The sequence below is a fragment of the Gymnogyps californianus genome, chromosome Z (genome assembly GCF_018139145.2).
Source record: "Gymnogyps californianus isolate 813 chromosome Z, ASM1813914v2, whole genome shotgun sequence".
Classification (NCBI taxonomy): domain Eukaryota; kingdom Metazoa; phylum Chordata; class Aves; order Accipitriformes; family Cathartidae; genus Gymnogyps; species Gymnogyps californianus.
The window spans coordinates 37803000-37826773 of NC_059500.1; the positions used below are offsets into that span (position 1 = coordinate 37803000).

At 33.8% G+C, this 23774-nt stretch overlaps 1 protein-coding gene across 1 annotated transcript in view; it reads left to right on the forward strand.

Annotated features, from left to right (window-relative positions):
* The window catches only part of CNTNAP4 (contactin associated protein family member 4), a 244003-nt gene that overhangs the window by 35616 nt on the left and 184613 nt on the right, over nt 1-23774 (forward strand). The window contains exon 2 of the mRNA XM_050912810.1: nt 6966-7076. Coding sequence (XP_050768767.1) covers nt 6966-7076 — 111 coding nt within the window. The remainder of the gene's footprint in view (nt 1-6965; nt 7077-23774) is intronic.

The window sequence follows — 23774 nt, forward strand, 5'->3', positions numbered from 1 at the left end:
GTGAAATTGAGATGGCTCCTTGAAAGGAATGAAATGTAGTATTGCACGTTTTTTGTTAAGGTAAACATCACATGCCTGATGTGAATAGTATATTAGGAACAATTGACTGCTAAGTGTCAGAATTCTGTGCTGAATTTGTGTGAACCACAGTCTGCAAAGGCTAACTATTTTATAAGAAAACTGGAAAATTTTGTTTCAAATTCAAGAAAAGAATCAACTCTGCCATGAAGGTTGTCTCCTTGATAAATCATGCTTTACATTCACAGAGAAACTGTTACGAAAGCCTTAAGACTTTTCTTTTCTTATCTTGGGCAATCAGCTCCCGTCCTTCTCCCTCCACCTCCTTCCAAGAAATAGCTGAAATCTAATGATGATACCTCATGTTTAAACCAAACCAAACCAAACCAAACCAAGCCAAACCAAACCAAACCAAAGCCAAAACCAAAACATCAGCCTGGGCCAATCACCAATAAAATTTCAATTTGAAAGGTTAACATTTTTCAAAGTAGTAAGCAACTGGAAATGGCTAGAAAACCTCAGCAAAGGACTGTGGGCTTCTATGGGTCCTATATTCAGTTCAAATGGAATATGTGGAAATGCCTAAAAATATTCCACAAAATTTACTGAAGAGTGAAAAAGGGAAACATTAGTGGCTAAGAACTGCTTCAAGGAGCTCATAGAGTCATTCATGAAACAGTGCAGCTTTTCCAGTTAGTTGTTTTTAAACTCTTAGCTACAAACGGGCAGCAGTAGACCCAAGATGAAGAAGTGCTTAGGCTCTCTGAACAAAAATAGCTTATCCCTGGTCAGGCAACAAATGCAAGGGGAAGCATACAGCAGTAGCAGCAACCACAGGCTGGTTTCCTATTAAGTGACATTGCATATTGTGTAGCTAGAAGGCCTGAAACTAACCTGACCTAATTGTCTGTAAATCTATCAACTTGACTTCTGCTCTTTATTCTTATCCTCATTGATGAAGAGTTCACCATGATCGGAATCAGCATAATGGTCAATACCTCTCAGCAAAAGAAGGAGAGGGGCACATCTCTTTTTATCTATGTCATATGAATCTCATTAAATTCAATTAATCTTTTGAAACTAATTACAAGCCTGCACATGGATCGAAGATTAAATTACCACAATTAACATATTTAAAGGTTCTATTAAGTAAAGTGAGATACGTGCTAACTCCTAGGGAAAATTAAGTATCTTCTCTTGAAAACAGTAGACAGACTCAAGGATATTTAGTCTTCACAGTAACAGGAAAAGGAACGCTTTGAAGTCCACATGACTGAATCACAGAATTAATAAATACCTATTGGAGGGTAGTTTTTGTGGCACCTTTTTTTGAGGTTTTAGCAAGTAGTGGTCCTGTTGATACATTATAACATGTCTCTTATTTTTAAGAACCTCACTCCTTTTCATGAAGTTTTTGATCACAGATATTCATTTATTCAAATCTGAATGTATTAATGGCAGCAAAGTTGATCCTTCTTAAGCATTGCAGCTTCACCTGCATGGGAAAGATGAACATTAATAAACTTCTTAGAGCCTTCCAGAGTTATTATTTCTTCTATTCTGTTCCACTAAGACTGCATTTCCAGTTGTCCCTATCTAGTCTACTTGTCTGATGATTAGGTGTTTAGTTTTCCCTAACTGAGGAAAGATTGCTAAACTTTATTTGATTTGTTTTTGTTGTTGTTGTTTTGTTTTGTTTTCATGTGGCTTACTGGAACAGATTTTTTTGTTAACATTAAAATGTTTATTACTCTGCTTATTAGGCACTCCATATTTTCTCTAAGTCCTTGATAAAGCTGAAGAACTTAATAGTTTTTTAGGGAAGTCAATCATGACAATCTTTTTTTCCTTCTTTGCTACCTATGTCCTGTTTTATCAGAAGTTCAATAGTTTAAGAAATTGGTAGTTCTTGTTTGTTGAGAAAGTTCTGAGGAAACTAAATTTTAAGGAAAGAAGTGTATACAACAACATAATAACTGGAATTAATTTCATTAAAAAGTTAAATAAGTGAAATTATAATATGTTAATTTATGTATGTTCTTGTGTTGGGATGTTTTAGTTTGAACTAAGATATGTCTTGAATAAAGTGAATGTCTCAATGTAATACATGTATTTTTTAGATAATTATGAACAGAATCGTTATTGCATGTCAACTTGTAGTAACTAAGCACTGGACTCTGATATTTGCTTATTCAGAGTAAATTTGTACTCAAATTGAAATGCGTGAAAATCTGTGAGTGTATATTATGGCCCAAGCTGAAAATTTAGATGACAAACAGCAGCCTGACTGTTACATTCAAACTAAAATCAGTGTCATATATTCTTGATGTTGCAAAAGAAAAAAAAAGTTTGTGCCTGTAAATTACATTATGTTTTTTTCACTACATGGAAATGAAAATATACAATTATGTATCCTCCAGAAATAAATCTTGAGTTGTCCTAGGATTCTAATATTTTTATTACTATTTTTATTTTTATTTTAGCAATCTGCTGCTTTGGTCGAAGACACAAAATTTATTTGATCAACCACAGTGTTATAAACATAACTGTGATAACTGCTTTACTACATGATATGCTATTTGAACTCCATCTGTTGTAGATCATATGGCATGATCTATGTAAATTATGGTACCACTGTATGAATAATGTATTGGTTTAGTCTGAATTTGCATAATGAGATAGTAGTTGAAGCTGGAAGAGGAATGATAGGCATACTTTGTACATGCAACACTTACAGTTTTATTCCTATAAAATGCCTCAGTTGCTTTATAAATTTGATTAAATCTGCACTGGAATTATGGTATATAGAAAGGCATGCCTTATATAACTTGAATAACTTTTTTAATTCGGTGATGAAACAGGTAATATATTTTTGTTTATATATCCTTCCCCCCATTTGCACATTCTTGCTTTTTTTTTTTACTAGTTGCACTTCAGCTTTTCACCTCTCATTCCCACAGTAATGCCTTTCTGTCCTACTGAATACTATTCATTTCAGACATTGTTTTTTAAATAGCAACTGCTACAGCTCATGTCAGTATACCGCATTAGCCAACCCTAGCATTTCACAATTATTCCTCACTCTTCTCATGGCAGAGTTGCTGTACTATGACGCTGTAGGCCTGAGCCTGATTTTATTCACCAAAAGGTCTCTACATCAGCAACACACAATTAAATACATATTCTTTCCTTCACAAAGTCTTATTTGATACCAGATTTTTGTGCATATTGCAGAAACCTATGGTTTGTTTACATTTTTGGTATCCTTAATGATTGTTTAAAAAAGGATTTATCACAAAAATCTAATAAAAGCTATATGATGCATAGCTTTTAACTAAAATTCTTAGTTTTAAAACTCACATTAGAAGAGACTACTTAAGTAATCATTAAGCCTGGAGGAGCTCTGTGAAATATCCCTAGAAAGCCCTAGATCGCCTTCAGCAGTGAGATCTGTTGTTGTACAGAGAAAGAGTGTCCAAGAGAAATGAAGAGCTGACCGGTACCATGCAGGAAAACACTGAATTCAGTGTTTCACTCTGTAGTATGTCTTCCACTGTAGGTGAAACCATATAGAATTGTCATGCTGTACAGATTATGTTTTCATTTGCTGTTATTGAATTTGAGAAACAAGTCGATACTGACCATCTGGTTCCTGCCAATTTCTACAAAGTGTTTTGGATTTAATCCTGGAATTCTTACTAAATTTTGAGTTACATTGCACACTGTAAGCTGCAACAAGAACATGTTTTAAGCAACATGTGCTAAGGAATAAAAAATAAGTTGATATGAAGTTATTTCCCTGAAATAAAGCATAGCAGCTGTTGTAAAATAAATATATAACTATGCAGAATATATCTATTTGTGACACATTGCTCATTTCTCTTTAATCACTGTTGTGTAAAGGCAAAAAAATGTCTTGCACTGTTGGATTTTGGATAAGATCTTGTGTATATTAAACTGTTTATGTACCTTTCTCTTATAAATTGAGATTGACATAATATTTATCCTATAATATTATTTAAGTGCTCAATGTGTTCTTCTGGGAATATCTCAAAGCAATATATGAGTTCCACAGGAATATGTGTATTAGACCATCCAGGCAGAATAATGCAGTACCACTGATTCTTTTCTAACCTGTACGTTAGGGGGAAAAAAGGTGAAAAGTGTAGCCAGCAGAAGCAAATATTACAAAGGCAGCTGTCTCATCCATCCAGTGGAAAAGTATTTCTTTTTCCTTCTGAATTAAAAGGTTGTGAAGACTTAGACAGACCCAGGGGTGTTGTAAAAATAGTGTATCTGCAGTTGTTTATCTGCTAGTGCTTGTAAGTATTAGTCACATGGTCTTATTCCTGGTGATTCATTTCATAACACATGCCACCCTTCACTAGAAGAGCAAAGCTGAAAATATGAGGCATATGAAAGTGATGAGATGTTCCACTGTGTCCAGCTCTGGAGTCCTCAGTACAGGAAAGACAGGGATCTGTTGGAGTAGGTCCAGAGGAGGGCCATAAAAATGATCAGAGGGCTGGAACACCTCTCCTATGAGGAAAGGCTGAGAGAGTTGGGTCTGTTGAGCCTGGAGAAGAGAAGGCTCCGGGGAGACCTTATTGCAGCCTTTCAATACTTAAAGGGAGCTTATAAGAAAGATGGGGACAAACTTTTTAGTAGGGCCTGTAGCAATAGGACAAGTGGTAATGGTTTTAAACTAAAACAGGGTATATTCAGGCTAGATATAAGGAAGAAATTTTTTATGATGAGGGTGGTGAAACACTGGAACAGGTTGCCCAGAGAGGTGGTAGATGCCCCATCCCTGGAAATATTTAAGGTCAGGTTGGATGGAGCTCTGAGCAACCTGATCTAGTGCAAGGTGTCCCTGCTCGTTGCAGGGGGGGTTGGACTAGGTGACCTTTAAAGGTCCCTTCCAACCCAAACCATTCTGTGATTCTACAATTCTAGATCATGTACATAGATTTGGGAGAAAATGCCTTTCTAGTCTCTCCTTTTAATTTTCATCTTGGTATCTAGGCTTACAATGTGGGTTTTGACAGTAGAAAAAAGGATCAGTGGCACTTGAAGTACTCCCTTGCATCAGCAGTGTAAGTAGCTCTCTGTGTAAAACACAGTAACATCATACTCTTCTCTTTCTGGTGTAGTTTATGACTAATAAGTTCTTTTTATTTTCTATGTTGTAAAGAAACCTTTCACTAATGAGATCCTTTTCTAAGGCTTACCAGTGCAATGCATTTGCTCATAAGATGAAACCTTGTTTCCCTTAAGTTTTTTTCTTCTTCTGTGCTTACCAGTTGGATAATTTGTCCCAAGTAGCACAGCCTCTTTCACCATTATAAATCTAATCTCTGGATAATGAAGTGAAATATGAGCTTGTGGTTAGACAATAAAGAGTAGTTCTAAAATTTTGCAGTTTGCATCATAGAAGGCTAGAGCAGGAAATAAACTTATGAAAGTAAATAATAATTTTAGTTGTTTCTTTCACATGAGTGAGGTACTCTGAATTTAGTAGAAGTATGGTATATGTAAGCTTATCAAAAGCAATTAATAAATCCTCTTGTTTGTAGTGACTGGATATTATTTATGGGATTTGAGAGAGCTTCTAACTGTATAGCAGTCATGGTCAGTATCGGGCCTTCTCTTTAGGAAGAGTTTTGCTTAAAGAACCATATGAACCAACTTTAAAAACTTCAAAAACTTTTTAAAAAAATAATATTTGAAGGTGATCAAAATACCCCCTTGAGACATTCATATAAAAGTCTTGCTGCTAATCAGAAATATCCATAATTATTCAGTAGAAACACTTAATTATCACTGAGTCAGGAAAAGATTTTGTATTAATTAATATTCATGATTTTGATAGTGGAAATCTGGTAGATAAATAGAACGGTTAGAAGAAGGACTCACCTGTGACTTGTCACTTATCACTTGCATCCAGAGAATGTGTTTGTCCTAAAAAGAACCATTTTATAAAGACTGATAGTTTACATAATTTCCTCTCATTTTCTAAACAACAGATGCCAGCGCAGTATAGCTAGGGAAAGACTTGCTTACACTTCTTCTAGTGTTTTAAAGTCAGTCTTCTTTCAGCTAAAACTAGAACAGATATTGATTCTCAATTTATATTTTTCAAATTTAAATGGAGAATGAACACATGCCTTGTATAGTAATTGAGCTGGAGAGGCATTTAACATCCAAAGTATTGATTAGCATTTGCTTGCTTATGCACCATTGATTGTGAACTTCAGTTAAGTCTTCTTTTTCTGAAACACTCAGGGTTCATTCTGTATGATGTTAGGACTTGCATACTAATAACTGTGCGATAATGTCTTTATCAAACATGCATACCATTGTCAAAGCAAAGGATTTTACATTTTATCATTCTTACAGTGCTTAAAAGGGATGAGATTATTTTTTATTTCTTTTGGTTTGGGTTTGTTGTTTGTTTTTTTTTTTAAGAAATAGCTATATTTAATGTGATTGCACATTAAATGTGATTGCACAGACCTGTGCTGGCATCAGGTCTAAAGAAAATAAAAAGCATATGCTGAGGTTGTAGTTGATTCATGCTACAACCAGGACTAGAAGGCGCTAGTTGTTATCCATGTAAATGATAGTGAGTGAGCTGTGAACCGTTTATCAGTATGATCTCAGAAGTTAGGTTAGAGGTGGGCAAGTACAGCCAACTGAAGAACATAGTAAATTATACCCTGGTAGTCTCATGAAATATTGGGTAAAAAAAAAAGGAAAAAAAAACCAAAAAAGTGCTGCCTCAGTACTGATACTTTTACATGTAATACAGCAAGAGGAAATATTTAGAGATGTGCTGCTCTCAGATACAGGGTTAATTCAGATATTTTTCTAGTGTCCTCTTTGGTTACAGTTCCAGTAATTGGTGTTCGTTGTATTAACCTGAACATGATATTTTTCACTGGCAGATAACTGTGATGATCAGTTGGTGTCTGCTTTGCCTCAGTCATCATTCAGCAGTTCATCAGAGCTGTCCAGCAGTCACAGCCCTGGTTTTGCAAGACTTAACCGAAGAGAAGGTGAGTGCATTTTATTGGTTGATTGATGTTATTTTTTTTACAAGTTTTTTTAAAGCATTTTTGTACCTGTGCACAATGTTGAAATGATACATAGTGAGCATATTCTGGGTTGCTGGGGCTGGAGAGAGTTATGTTTGTTGTTTTAAGGAGAATGGGAAGGTAAAACAGTCTCAAAGAATTCACCTTGCCATGTACACTAAGTTTTTCATGGTAAAATTATATGTTCAGACATTCATGAACACTTTACTGATTTTAGTGTAAAGGATTCATCCTGACTGAAACCAAAATCTTCATGTGATTTTCCAGCATAACAAATAGACAGCTTTGGACATATATTTGTGCCTACTCCTAAAACAAAATTTAGATTAATTTTGTTTCTTAACAAGACAATAATAACATAAATAATCTATTTTCTCTTAGAGGACAAATAGAAGACATGCAAACATATGAATGTCATTGTACTTCATTCTCCAAGGAAATAAGGGTAAATGCAAATTACATTTGGAAAGACAGGACCAGATATTCAGGAAACATTTTTGAGAAACTGTTTTCTCTTTTTCCTGGCAATTTAAAATCTCTATTATTGTAGTTTTATTTCTTCACTGAGACTAGTAGTTTATTATGCTTATTCGCTAACACTGTGGCAAACTACATAACTGCCATATGGTCCAAATTTTTACTGAAGTGAAGGAAACTTGCCTGTTAGGTTATTATTTATGTTATACCTCTACATAAGTCTTCTGAAAGCTCTGCATCATTTCTAATTTTCTTTGATACAGTAATTAAACATACATTTTCAGTCTTCTTGGTCAATTATGGGACACTTCCTTTTATTAAATGCAATTAAACTTTGATAGCATTGTTATTATTGTCTTTTCTGATGTAGTTAAAAGGTTTAAACACTTGGGTATGTGTCAGAAGATCTGGTGATTACCCATCTTAGCTGAAGATTAGTGGTAACTCAAATCTTATGTTTTGTGTTAAGGATACTGTAGGAATTAGAAATGATGAATTTCTTTTAATTACTGTAAACATGTTTTCTGTTCATATTTACAACAGTCTTACACTTTCTGTGTGAAGGACATCTATTCTGAAGCTTTTTGACAGTATCTGTTAGATCATATAAAATCTGTCAAAAATATGAATTTAAACTGTCAAGACATATCACATTAGACTTTGTGCTGTGTTTGTGGCCTATTTGTAATAAGTAACTATGTTCAAAAGTCATGTTAAAAAATACATGTAAGTTCATTGAACATTAAAAAGATAAAAATTAACTTTGAAATACCGAGAAACCTCAGTCATCAGCCTCATTAGGCAAGTATTCAGGAGCTCAGTCATTCCTGTCAATAACATACTAAAGGCAATTTTTCTTTTTTTTTCCCCCAGCATATCAGCAAGGTTCTTGGTCTTAACATCACAGTGGTAATGCTAAGGAGGAATAAATATCTTTAGGAAGGATTTTATCAAAATGTGGCAATATGGTGTTATTGGTAAACAAAATTCCACTTGTTGACATACCTAAAAATAATACTCTGTTTTAAAATTGTGGCTTTAAAAACAGCTAAAGTCTGGGTTGAAATTAAATCAGTTTAGATATCCAAGAGCGTATGTTACTGTTTCAAATCATTGTTGTCTCATGTTTATAAACCAACCATGATCCACAGTGCAGTCTAAGTTCAAGGAAGTTATGAAGCTCAACTTCCCACCCATTGGTAAGCTGTCTGACAACATGAGCACACAGTGGCTGGAGCTGCTATATGGGCTTATGGAAGAAGGAGCTTCTATGGATACTTACTTCTGTTTAATTATTACCCATAAGGAAGCAAGAAACTGATTCAAAAGTGCAGTCCTGGGAGACCGCACTGAAATATTGTGCCTTAGGTCACAAGTTAATCTTAGTAATTCAGCATTAATACAGATTATAAGACCTGTGCTGGTTATTTAGAGCCATTCAAATACATCCAGTTCCCCTCATATATTTAATTATTATATTTTATATCAATGTATATAATTGATAAATATGTAAATTAAATCTTAAGAGTACTTTGCACTGCCAAAAGCATTTCCATTCTTGGATCTCCATGATTTACTGGAACATTTCCTATGTACTGATAGATAGAAACTCCATAGTGAATAAGGAATATCCCAATCTATTTCATTATCCTAGTGTACAAGTTTGATAAGCGTGAACGTCTGTTTTGAATGAAGTTGTGATTTTAAAGAAAATTATATATTGTGGAAGGACTTGCCTTAATTTGAAGTAATATGCACTCTTAGAATCTTAACTAGCACGTGAGTTCTCATTAAACAGTATATTGGTCTTCCCAAAAATGTACATTTAAAAACCTTTTCCATTTAGCTCTTTTCATGTGCTATGAAGTTTGTACCACGTTAGCATGCATTTCTTAGATTTATCATTTCCTTCACATTGGCCTGTAGTGTGTCCACACATTAGAAATGCTCCTAGCTTTACGTCTGGTATCTTTCCGTCTCGTGTAGATACAAAGCAGCAGGTTGTCTAATTAGAAGATTGCTAGCTCTCTGCCTTCTTATTCCATGTAGCTCAGGTTCACAGTACTCAACAGGGTACAGATTTGAATGTCTTATTCATTTGGCATGTTCAAATATTTTGTTGGTTTAATAACTTATGACCAGACTGTTTGTTTACGTACCTTTTGGTTCATTCAGACATAATTCTATAGAATTGTGTAGATGAGATGAGATGAAAAATTTCTTCAGTCTTCAATAAATTCATCTTAAATAAATTAGTCTTAGCTCCCCCCCACTCCACCCCCCCAGTGAGAGTAGAGACTCATTACTCTCTACAGAACAAGGAATACCTTTTCTGTACTGAATCTGTATTTAGCTCTTTCCTGTGAATTTTCAAGGGAAAATCTGACTATATTTGTAGGTGTATATACATGAAAGTTTTATTTGGATGGAACAAAGCAAGCCATTATACATACATGGTTATAAATAAATGGGTTTAGTCACACAAGAAATGACTGTTAAACTATATAGACTGGAAAAAAGATCTGTTATTAGGAGAATATGACTTGGATTGCTGCGTTGTCAGTGATCTCATGGAAGCAATGAACACATCATTACAGTTTCAAAATAAATTGTCTGATATCGTAAATGAGTTTGCCTTTAATACAGATAATTCTTTACTTTGAATAAAACTAAATAATTTATTCAACCAAAGTTAGTGTTTGGGAGTGATTGCGACCCTCTACCATTCAATTTAGACAAGCAGATTATGGTCCTAGTCCAGTAATATACTTGGTTCTTAAAATGCCAAATTTGGGGAAAATTGAACACAATTTAGACAGGAAAAAATACAGTGTTTTTATACAGATTACTTAGGAGTCAAACTGTTGTCATTCATCAGTAAAGAAATAAAACAAATATGCACATAAACCTACACTGTTTTAATTGGCAAAGAAAAGGTAGAAATTAGCAGGAAATTTATTCAGGAACGTAGGAAGTTGCACTGAAGGAGGGAATAGTTCTTTAACTATATAGCTTTGTGTTTACTAAATGTAGAAAATTGATAGGAAAAGTTAAAGGGATTGAGGAGAGAATGCTATAGTTTAAAAAATAAGTGCAGTATGGAGTTCAAATGAAGACATAATAAAAATGGTGACAGCAGAGACAGGTTAGTAAAACAACTAACTGTGATTATGTTTCAGCTCTCTGTAAAGGAAAAGGATAATGTGGTTGAACTACATGATAACAAAAATGTTTTTTCAGTCCATTAGCAGCTAAGGAAAGTGATAACATCTAGGAATAACTTGTTAAATGTTCTTCAAACTTTTAATTATTATTAGTGCATTGGTTTCCTGAAACTTTGCAAATATTCAATACTCAAGCACAGCCAATGAATACTCCTGCTGACTGCTAAAGTAGTTACTCTGACATCAGCTCTGCTTGCAACAATGGAAAAGTAGATAGAAGAGTCAAGTAACACAAATTAAGTAAAAAAACCAAACACTAATAGCAGTCAAATATTTTTAATGGAAAAATAGATCTTATGAAACACTGATTTAATCATTTGAGGTTTGTAGACATAAATGAAGGGATTTAATATATGTGGAATTTGACTTTTGGCTAATGTTTTATGACTTTCTAATTTTAAATAATAGTACAATATCAATACAGTCCAAATTAAATGGATTAAGATCTAGCTGATTGATCTCAAAAAGCATTTATTATTACTGTATAAAGGTATTTCCACAGAAGTTCAGAGGAAATGCTAAGGGCAACTCTATTCAATACTTTTGTTGATTATACACAAGTGAACACAAATCATTTATGATGAAATGCATAAATGACCTGAAGATTGGTGAAATAGTAAATAATCACGGCAAAGCAATTATGCAGAGATATGGTAATCAGTTTACCTATTGAAATAAGCACTTTAACAGGGTGAGTTATAAAGTGTTCAGAAGAAAAAACAGAGGTCATGCTTTTCAAACAGGAACTGTATCCTACAAAGTTGTGACTCTGAAATTAATCTGGGAGTTTGGCTGAATTAACAATTTACCATTAGCATGTTCTCTAGCAAAAAGAAGTAATGAAACTTTTGTATATTCAAACAGAAGGAGTTATTACTGTGCATATAGCTATATACTTTACCACTGAACTGTGTTGTAAAATTCTGGATCCTGAAAGGCTTGTTGAAAAACTAGGCTGCTTTTCTATGCCAGTTCCACCACTGTGAATAGGTGATACAAAAAAATGTTTAGGGGAGGTGCTTCTTTTTATGTATCTTTCCACATGAGGCTAAAAGAAAAAAAACAAAACCCAAAAAACTAATAAGAGAAGAAAAAAAGAACATCCTGCTTAAGCTCTCAGATCTGCAAAAGGCTTGAAAAAGCCAGGTGGGGACAGAAGCATTTAAGGATTTGTCTGTCTTAAAAGTAGGCACTTGGTCCAAAGGAGAGTCCTTTTCTTTTTTGATTTTTGCATAAAATAGATAGGTAACACATGCTTCTTTATAGGGAGAAATGAGACATCCCAAAAGAAGGGAAAAATTAGCCAGCATGCAGAGCGTGCCTACTAGGACCAGTGATAGGAACCATAAGTACCAATATCTAACCTGAGCCATCAAGGATGTACCTCTCTCCACTATTTGCCAATAATTTTCATGATGAGTAGTCAGCTGAAGTTTGGCACTACAGATGGTTTGCTCCACCTGCACATATAGAAGGATTCTTGACATACTATCTCCCAACCATGATCTGTGGAAGAACCTTCTGCCAGAGAGGGAGAAGGTTGTGTCATTGTTGAGGTGAGGGTGTTCCGGTTTTGTCTGCAGTGGGATCAGTATTTCGTGCTGGTTGTACATACACAAAGTTCTCTCATTCACCATTCCAATCACACTGGAAAAGATTTATTCATGGGATTGTGAGCAATGATACCCAAGAATGTGGGCCGCCTTCTGAATTAATGAACTTTTGCAACTTTATAGGTAAAAAATTCAGAGGACAATTGCTCTGTAAGAGTACACATACCCATGGAAGAGGCTTGATATTTGAGCAGCTAAATGAGCTGGACAAGGATTTGGCTGTGATTGCCTTGCCCCATATTCACACACAATTACTTGATTAGAATGTGACAGAAGAAAATTGAATATAGAAGTTGTTAAGTAGCCAAAAAATCTGGCTTACAGCTTTCTCTTTCCCTGAAGTAGGAAAAAGCCCATATATTTTAATTATGCTGTCAGCTTACATTGCCGGATTTTCAGAAGCGGCCTGGAAACTTGAATGCTTTAACAGCTAGCAGATCTTTTCTTTCTCTGGTGTGTATATGGAGCTTCTTTGTCTTTTTCATTAATCTTTACCCTACCATTTCACTGACTATCAAATACACCTTATTGCACTTTTTTTAGTACAAAGAACTTTTAAAGAATAGTTTATTCAATACGGTACTGTAAACTCCATCTTTTTTCTTTTTTATGTAAAACACTACAGTTTAATCACTTTTTGAGAACACACACTAAGTAGGTCAAAATGGATAAATGAATTCTACCTACCAGTAGTTAAAGAAAACATCAAGGAAAGAGTTAAAGAAAAAAGAACTTTTCTCACACAATAAGAATAAAGGTTTATTTTCAGCAGTTTTCTTTTTTTAAGAAACAGTTTAACCTGCATAATCTAATGCTAACAATTAAAATAAAAAAGCAGACAAATCAAAAAAGTTAAGAGCAGCTAGGTTTGTTAGTCACCAAAAGATAATTAGAAAGAGCTTACTCCCTCCATTTCATTAGTATAAAAATAAAATTCATTAAGGCTGATATTTTGCTTTAGTACAAGCAATAAGAAAATGAAGCTAGAATGAAAAAGATCCAATCTAATGGTAATCATTGTGCTTTTATAAATTAGCAGCAAATCTAAGTTGATCCAGCTGACATCATGGCTTAGATTTTTATGACTTACCTGACTTCAATAGGTGTGTCGGGAAAAAGGCAAAAGTGACAGTCTAAATCTTTTATTTTTAAACAAAATAAAATAAGCAGTGGCTACAGCGACTTATGCATAAAAGACCAGATGATGCGTACTGCTGTAGTGTCAGTAAAATTCCTGTACCATTCAGTTTCTGAGGAAGAAATCACAGATTTTTTTTTTTTTTAACTACTGCAATAGTTAGGGATTTCAGTGAGAACATTGCCATCAATCTCTCAGCATATTAATTACGAAATTGTTTTTAATACCATTGTACAGCTTCACTTCTTCTATAGAAAATGTTTTTAACATCTGTTTTAAACACCGTAAAGAAAATATATGGACACATATGAAAGTTGTATATGGTATTGTAGGTGTACTGCAAGTTTTAAGAAATTATCAAGTTTACACCAGCTTCAGTGAAGGAAGGATTTGAAGCAGTAGTATTTCATTAATATCTAAAGTTAAATTTATGTTGACTTTGTTTTGCTTTGTTTTGGGTTTGTGTGTGTGTGGTGTGATTCTGATATTGCAAAAGGTTATATGGGAGAAAGAGAGAAAGAGAGAGAAAGAGAGAAAGAGAGGGAGAAAGAAGGAAGGAAGGAAAGAAAGAAAGAAACAAAGAAACAAAGAAAGAACGAAAGAAAGAAAATTACTCTTAAGTAGAGTAAGTAAATAGGATAAAAGATTTAAAAATATTTTAAATATTTACAGAGCATTGTGCTTTCATGAACATTTATGAGGAGTTAGGAATATTTATACAGTTATTTCCAGAAACTGAATTCCAGCTTTGTCGTCAAAATTCATTCAAGCATAACAAAGCATAACAAAACATTTCAACCAGAGCTATTTCATGTGTGAGAACATCTGTGGAATAGCAAATTCAAATTATGGTGAAATGCACAGAAGAAGCAAGGAAATAGTAACAAGGGTATTTTATTGTTGAAATTGTTTGGGACTGTTTTTCTACCTGAGATATAGCTATGGGAATAGAGAAAAGTGAGAACAATTTTTGCAAAGTGTTGCACAGAACTACAATATTCAAATACTCTCAGAAGCAAACTTGAATAGGCTAAAAGCAAGATCAAATAAAAATTTACTTCAGAAATCAAATTTGCTACAATTCGTGTATGCTATCACCTTTGTTAAACTCAAAATAGTAAAATACAGAAATCTGGATCTATTCACATTGGTATTTTGGGTTTAGATAGTTTTAAATAACGTATTTTTCGAATCTTAGATAAAGGCTGAATTTTATTCAAAATTTGAATCAATGTGATGTCTTTTAGAGAGTCATAACAGAATTTGACTCCCAAGCCTGCTTTGCAGTAATAAATAATTTAAGATCATACCTCCCTCAGTATTTTGAGGGATGGAAAAATAGATCATAAGTGCTGATGCATCTGATTTTCCTCAAATTTTTCTTTGCATGTTCAAGGCAGCGGCAGTGGCTGGATTTTTTTAGCTGACAAATGAAAAGCACTCAAAAGCATTCACCTATTGCTAGATAGGCCAAGATCAGAGATTTTGGACAATTTCCTAAATTAAAAAAGGGTAGGAAATTTTCCATATGATGAAATTTTGACTAATTTCAGTTGTAGTGCAAAACAAAATTGAGTGTCTTAAATTCCAATTTTTTAAGAATTCTTAAATTCTTCAATTCTAAAGGAAAGTAATATAAAAATATAAAATATTCTTCCTGCCACACTCCTACAAAATATTCAGAGATTTTAATTTGACAAAGGATCTGTCTCTTGCAATCTCCTTTAAAATATTTTTCCTTACCCTGTTAGTGCTCATTTTGCTGGCAGACAAGATATGCTTTTCTGTATTATGATCCTACTCATCCTGCCATTGCAATGAGACAGTACTGCCATACCAGCTCGGCTGGATGGAGAGCTTAGAATTCCTAGGCTAAATTAATCTCAAAGCCCTACAATATTGTGGCATTCTCATGAATATCTTAGTCACTATTTCCCTCAGTGTCAGATAGGTAGGTAATTCAAGTAAATACTATCATAATCTTTATAATATTATTTTACATTTATTACATTACTTTCTAATCTACATCTTTAGACATCTCGAAGATGCAGAAAAACCTATACTAAGCCACTTCAGAAAATAGTATGTAAGAACTGAAAGTAAATTAAACACTCATGAAACATACGTCTCTAGGAAGTAACAGACTCCTCATGTTAAATTGACTAGTATCTGAAGTAGGACTAACTGGTGGAAAGTAACTTTGACTTGACTCTGTCTCTTCTTTTTGCTATACAAGTGAACAGAAATAAAGTATCTATTAATGGGATTTTATTTTTAAAAATTTAAATCAAATCCAATATTAAAGATAGACATAATAGTAAATAATAGCTTAAATACACAGATATATTAGATAATGGCATTATGTATGCAAAATGCATATTTATATTTTCGTTCACTTTTTAAAATTTCTGTCACAATCTGGTCCTGCTCAGGAGACAAATAACTGAGGAGAGTTTTTGAAGTGAGATTGACAGTGAAATCCTATTACTTAGCAGTTTTGAATAAATTCCATTTGTCTCCAGGCAAGCTGAAGAACAGCAGTGTCTGTCTAACAGTCATATATCCTTTTGTTTTTCTTCAAAAACAGAAATAATTTATATTCTTGATGAATAATTTTCAATTACAAGCTGTTGTATGTCAAGAGTTAGACAGAGAAATTAGTGTTAGATCATGAAAATTACTGTGAAATAAAACCATTACATTATATTTGCTACTATATTTCCTTCAGATTTCCAGTGAACAATGAGATATATCCATGGTTCCTCAATTAATTTTGCTGTTGTCTGGGAGCTTGACTGGTAGCCAGACAGGTCGTAATAAACTATTTGGATGTAGTCAATGGAAAGAGGGTATAACAAAGATTTCAGCTGTACAGAGTACCGTATAACAGCACATTAATATCCTTGTCCATGTTAGAATTAATTCCATTCATTGCTCCTGGTATAAATATCATACAAAACTGCTATGGTCCAGCTTCGACCAGCTAAGCTTGCAACATAACTGTGTGGACTTGATTTTATGATTTTCTTCACCCACTATGGGGCTATTCCCATAACTCCTCCCAATGACTGAAATCAGCAGAAAAAGGTCAAGTAGCTCCATGAGCAGGATTATTGATGTACAAACAGAAGTGATAATGTACTTTAAGGGTTTTTTAAAGCCAGTTAAATTGGCATGATGGTAGATAGTGAGGTAGAGTTAAGTAGAACTGATTTGGATGGAATCAGTAGAAGTTTTTATGAATATTTTTTTTAACTCCTTTATAGAAGTAGCCTTTTTAGAAACTTGTCTGCCTGCTACTTCATTTTTCTCTGTTCTTATTTAACAAAAATAAGAATTCTGTTGTAAGTTTAGTAATATAAAGTTCAGTATTATGCATTTTTATATATTAATGTCATTTAGGAATCAATAGATTGTAATACATCTTAAAATTAATATTCATGTCTTTTGCAGGATCGAAGGTATTTCCATTAGTTATTTTCTGCAGTTGAGTAATTTATAAGCATGTGGATACTCCACAAAGCCTTCACCTGTGTGTTCTCACCTTTTAAACAAAGGATAAAAAAGAATCTAAAATTTCCATAAATACTATGGCATGTCAGCCGCTTTATATGATTTTGTAGGTTTCAGAGTCCTCCTTCAATTTTAAATATTAGGGATCTAAATTGCAGTGTCATGAAGATTCTAGAATTTAAATAATTTATTTCATATACTTTCTGTTGCTGTGGTCTCTTCCTAGTGTCACATTGGTACTTGGTACCAGTTAGTACTAAATACAAACTTGGCCTTTGCCTCCTATCTTGTAAATTATAGCTCATGAACCATGTGAAATGAAAGTAGAAGGTCACCAGTAAATTAAGCTGCTCAGTTTTCAGCAGCTCAGGGTAAAAAAATTCTCTTCCTTTATATAGTATGTGGATTTATCTAGGCTACCAACACTACTGCTTTTTTGTTCCTCTTAAGAATAATCCACATTACACTTTTTTGTTGTTTCGGGGTGGAGTTTTTTTGTGGGGTTTTTTTGTTTGGGTTTTGGGGGGGGGGGGCATAGAAAGGCTCTCCTTTCCTACCAATAAAAAAAAGAAAAGTTGTTCTTCATTTTATACAGTCATTTATTCTACATATTATCTTGGTTTTCATTCTGCTTTTGACAACTGAAATACAGTTGTGCATTAAGCTCATCATGACTGTGTCTAGAAAGCAAATAAAGGGTGCATTATTTTCATTTATGCACAGGTATCAGTTCAGTCTTTTTTTGTAAGGGGTGGTTTGGGCTTTTTTTTTAGTGTCTAACATGAGCATTGCAGGAATGGAGTGATAGCCACTGCAAAAGGCAACCCTGCAAATACTCTAAGGTCAGAAATTGAGTGTTCATAGTAAATTTATCATACGTTCTGGCTGATGTAGTCTCTAATCCTTCAGTAGAGAATTAACTTGAATAGAAGTGGTGCTGATATCAGAGATACCTGTGCATCACTACGCACTAAGGTTGCTGTCTGCCTGAAGCATGAGTGGATTGCAGGATGTCTCACTCATAGATTATCCCCTGTATCATTTGCATGACAACATAAAGACATCATTGCTAAATAGTTTGACCTGCAAAGGAACAGGAAAAAAAAAAACATTTTTGGGATTCATAGTAATTCTACATTGTTATGAACAAATTTCACAAAAACAATGCCAAAAAGGATAATTTGAAATAAATTATTTTGGGACAGAAGATAAGCACAGAGAAATGTAACCCTAAATAGTACTGTTTGAGGAAGTAGGTGTAAATGAAAATCCAAAATAAAAATCCAAAATATGAAATTGTTATCTACATTAACAAATCCATCTCAGGAGAGGTTATCCATTACATTCAAACCTAATTAGCCATTCTCAGAATGTCAGAGTCATATGTCACATGTCAGGATAATATAATGAACCTGAAAATTCAATAGGAATCCTCAAGACTTTTTAAGGTTTGAAATCCAAAACAGAATTTTAAGTCCATTATCCAAGAATTTTGTGAAAAATAATTTTTAAAAAGAGGCCATGAGAAACTAGTACTAACTAAATCTCCAGGAGAGATGAGAAGGACTTAGTTAAGGCCATTTGCATTATTGCCAAAGTGTTTTTACTGCAAGGTTTAATCTTTGAAAAAGGACTCTGAAGACTGAAAGAATATATTTTACACAATAGTGGCCAAGAATGCTGGGTAATATAATAACAGAAGTATCTTTACCCACTTTATCAACTTTTATTTTTTGTTGATAAGTTGAAATGGTTTCTTACTTTAAAACTTCTCAGATGTAACAAAATATATGCAGTACTGAACACCCTGCAAGTGTGACCAGCATCTATAAGTATAGCTAATACAATTTTGAAATGCAGATGGAATTTTAAGTAGATAATTAGTGTCATTGATCAGGCATTGATATAAAAATATCTGCAACGGAGATCTCCAGTGTTACCAGCTGCCAGAGGAGAGGCACAGGGGTGGAAATTTTAACACAGGCATAATCCAGAACCCTTTGATGTGAATAGAGCTTTAAGCATCATTTCTGATGATAGTTGTTTAATTTCAGTAATACTGTGAAATTCCATTGAAAATTCTAAATTTTTAAAAGGGAACATTAGAAAATAATTGTAATAATTTAATAAAAATGTATAAACAAGTGTATAAAATAGACTTCATCCAAATCTTTTCAGTGTCATAGTTTATTTGCATTGTTTTGTTAGCGATGAGTAAAAGTTGTGCTCATTATTTTTAGAAACAAAGCAGCCAAAGTCTGCTTTTGATATTAAATCCTTGAGCTATAGAAAGATGGATGTCTTTCTGATAGGAAATCAAAAGGGTCTACTGATTCTAAAGTGTAAATTGTCAAAAACAGACTGGCAGGAGCTCACTGATAAATCAGTTTTCAGACAGCTCTTGATATTTCAACTTCTAACATTTTAAATGGGATTAAGCTGCCTTATGTCAGAGTGTACCTGATTTCTAAATATAGAATGAAGGGATGAAGTGGGATCTCTACTTCTGCTGTTGTTGAGAGGGATAAATAGATTTACATCTGGCAAGCACAACCCTTTGTTTGAGGTTATTGTATGTCTGTACTTCTGAAATAAGATGTTTGCAGTTTAAGAGAATTTATAGAATCATTGAGTTTTTAGTTAAGCACGAAACCAAAAAAAGGGCAAAAAGTGAACTGTAGTCAAGTGTGGAATCATGCTAAATTCAGGTGCTTAAAAATTGTAAAAGTATCTTAAATCAAATCAAAATTAGGACTGATTAAGGGTGAGAAAGAACTGGAAAATATAGCACTGTTCATTGGAAATAATTGTATTTTTTCTCATTTTGTTCCAGCTCTTTTTCTACAAAAGATTTTTCATAAGATATTCAGTGGACCATTTGCATGTCTTTCAATGCATCTTTACAATATTTTATATCCAAAAGTTTCAAGACATCTTATAAACATGTTTTGATTAATGAGCCATGAGAATTTAAATAGACATTTTAGCTTCATTAATCATAATAATTCTCGGTGATGTATGCAGTGTTGTTTTGTTTAGTCATTTGTTAAGCTGTTGTTTTACGTCTCTAGGTCTTCAGTGCCTTCTCGCAAATAACCACCTTGTTAACTGCAGAATATCCTTTTGATTTTTTCCTAATAAATGTGGGACACATTACATTGCTAAAAAGAGTATTGCATTCTGAAGTGACAAAAGAGATGCCTCTTCCTGTTTAGAAACTAATTGCTCATGAATGAAACTGATACTGGAAAAAATCTTCCATTTCCTTAAAAACTGATGACTTTACCATTTTTCAAAGTACAGCTATTATAGATAAACTATTTTGAATTACTAAAATGTAAGTATTCTGACTTAGGTTTACAAAGTTTAACACATCCATAACCATATACATTTCCCTTTTGCTAAGATGCAAATATTCAATAAGAAGTTCAGTAAAAGTACTTTGAGTATTAACTATGTGTGCCTCATACATAAGCTAAAATACAATAAACCAGAACAGATTTTGGTTTTGCTATTGATTTTTAATAATGAAACAAGCTTCTTGTATTTTAAAGTAATAATTCAATAGCTTTGTTTTCTGTGATATTCTGCTTTCTGCACTTACCCTCTAGTACCGTAGCGATATTTAGGCATAAGGTCTTTTTCATAAATTAAAAATTATTTGTTTGACCAGCCTGGACTACTTTTCCAAGTTATCTTTTTTACCCTCTCTGATAGTCATAGCAGTAATAGTTTTAAAATATATTTTGTAGTGAAATCACAGTCTCTAATAAGTAGTTTCTGTATATACTCACAGGACTAACTACTAATTCACTGCAGAAGGCCAGCTGTCTACATTTAGTAAAAAGTCGACCTTGAAATTGGTAAGCTTAGAAGAGTAGTCATGAAAGAGCAGCTCAGGCAAAAATGAAACGACCCATTAAAATCATAGATTTCACAACTCATTACATTGTTGACTGTGTTTCCTCAAGGGATTGCTTTGCCTTTTGGAGAACTAAGAGGGCTTGATTATTTTTCTAGCCTGTAGAAATATAGAAAAGCTTTCATAATTTAATTTTTTTATGAGATGGAAGTGTTAGAGATATAAGTATAAAAAAAAAAAGTAATTTCAGCTTATTATTTCCTGATAAAAAAAGCAAACCAAAACAAACAAAAAACCTCACCTTCTGTTTGGAACTGCAACAAAGAATCTCTTTTTTTTGCTGCTATATGAATATTTGTCACATAAAATTAATTATGTGATTGTAATTGGTGTCTTTAATTTTTCTAGTGTGTGTACGTGGGAACACAGAGTAATGTAATCAGACTACTATAAGTAAAGGTGTTTAAGGGACCGTACGCATGCATAGGATTCTTCATCCTCAAATGAGAGAGCACAAAAACCACGGAGACTCTGTTCCCATTTCTTAAGAGCATGCAAGATATTTTTCTTCTCACAAATCCAGAAAAGTTGTGTGACCATCTTTCCCAGGGCTCCTAGGAACTTATTTCCAGATTAATCTACTTGACTGATCCATGTGTTTCACTTTAGTCTCAAAGACAATATTTTCAGCTAGTGAGACTTTGTGAGCCACTGTTAAGCAGTTCTCCCTCAGGTATTCATAATTTTCTGGGACTGGGAATTGAAAAGAAACCAGGAAGAAATTGGCAACTGAACTGGGATTTCTGGCACATAAGATTATAACACCAGGAATGTCAGTATGAATACTGCTGGACTGTTTGACCTAGTGCCAGGATGTGAAGCAGCTGGACCCTCCTTCTGGGAGGGCATACATAGTAACAGACAAGAAGAATTTTCTAAATGCCAAAATTTTGCTTTACAGAAGACAAGATTCCCAGTGTAGTTCCTGGCTATATTCCAACTGCAGTCACTCATAAGTCCTTTCATGTGCCTTTTCCACTCATTTGTCTAACCTTTACATAATTTCTAAGATCAGAAGAGCCAAAGGCACAATTATTTTTGTAGCTTCCTACTTGCTGAGGCAGTTTTGGCTTACATGGTTACAAATGTCCTTCTGGCCCTTAATCCAGGTTCCAGACTGCCTGGACTCAATTTCACAGTTGAACTACCAGATATTCAAACCAGACCTGAAGTCACTGCACCTGGTTGACTGTCACATGTAAGAACTGACCCTGCAGGTACAGAATATCCTACCATGAAAACAGTTATCAGAAAAAAGTCCTCGCTCCAAATTCCCTAAAGAAATTGAATGTTACCTATAACTGATTCAGGTTTTGATACTGGTGAGCGTTTGACTTCCCATTGAATCAAAAGCAGATAGTATCTTAGTACCTTCAACCATATCATAAAATTTGCCTACTGGCAATATCTGTTTTGTCCTCCATTTGTGCAACACGCTTGATCTTTTTTGCCTCACAGCATCAATATTTATGGAAAAAAAAAAGACCCAACACTCAGAGAACATGCTTTTTCTAAGATCATCATTTATTCTCTGAGAGTCATTCATTACCATCCCCTATTTTCAGCTCACTTAAAGACTTTCTTCAAATATTCTTCACACATTAAGTATTTATGTAGTATTTATGACAAATCTGATGCAGTTGTATTAAACTTCTTTAACTGAAGTCCAGTTCAAGTCACAATGGAGTTTTTTGTCCCAGTCTATACTTCTCATCTTTGATCAAACTCTTGTCTTTCCATACTGAATCTTCTGCCTTCCCATCACCTAAATAAAGCAGATGCAAATGAACTGCAAAATAAATTCCATCATTTCAGTTCTGATACTTGGTGTTAGCCCATAAATCTCAGCAGCACCAGTACTTCAGTGGAGCAGTGCAGGCAGACCTTTCAGAGTTACCTCATAATAAATCTTGATCATTTGTTTGCAAGGGTTTATACGTCAGCCAAATGTGGTGGTTGATAAGGAAAGGGGAAAAAAAGCATGTTCTTGACACATATTCATCATCTAATAACTAGAAAAATCCTGATCTAAATCTCAGAATTGCTAAGGGCATTTGTCAGACAAAAAAGGAAGTAGAAAAAGAGAGAAAAATAAGCCTGAAACAACTAAAGATTTCAGTCTACTTCTAAGTGTGACAGCATTTGAAATACTTGGAAACACAGAATTGTAATTGGAAGTAATGGATAACTTTAATGATAAACCATACTACCAAGATTTCCTATAACATAATTCTTCCTGCATTTTTTACAGATCAGTGGATTTGAAATCCAGGTCTATATCTTTTCCATTTCAAGTAACTTAATAAGGGAGGAAGAACATGTCAGCTCTTGGCAGGCTATGGTTGGGCAATCAACTTTCAGAGCTGACATCTGGTTGTAAAAGGATCCATTAACATGATCAGCTGAGGGCAGGTTTGTGATTGATTGGTGGCTCACTCCAAGCCCATTTGTATATCATCCTATTTGGTAAAACAAAATGTACTTATTAGTGCTAAATTACTTAAGGAATAGGAGTTGAAAGTGGAATTTTAGCTACCAGATATCTAATTTCTGTGGTGGCTCATAGAGTAGATGGTCAGATACTGAATAAGGAAAAAAAAAGCAAACATAATACTTGTGTTTTTTCTAGAGACTATACTTGGACCTCTGAAGATATCAATACTCTGCCATCTAAGTAAAGATATTAATTTTTTAGTAGCAGAATCATATATTTACATATCTAGTTTAGCCATTTTAGAATAACACAAAGTTGTTCTACATTAGCGTAGTTTA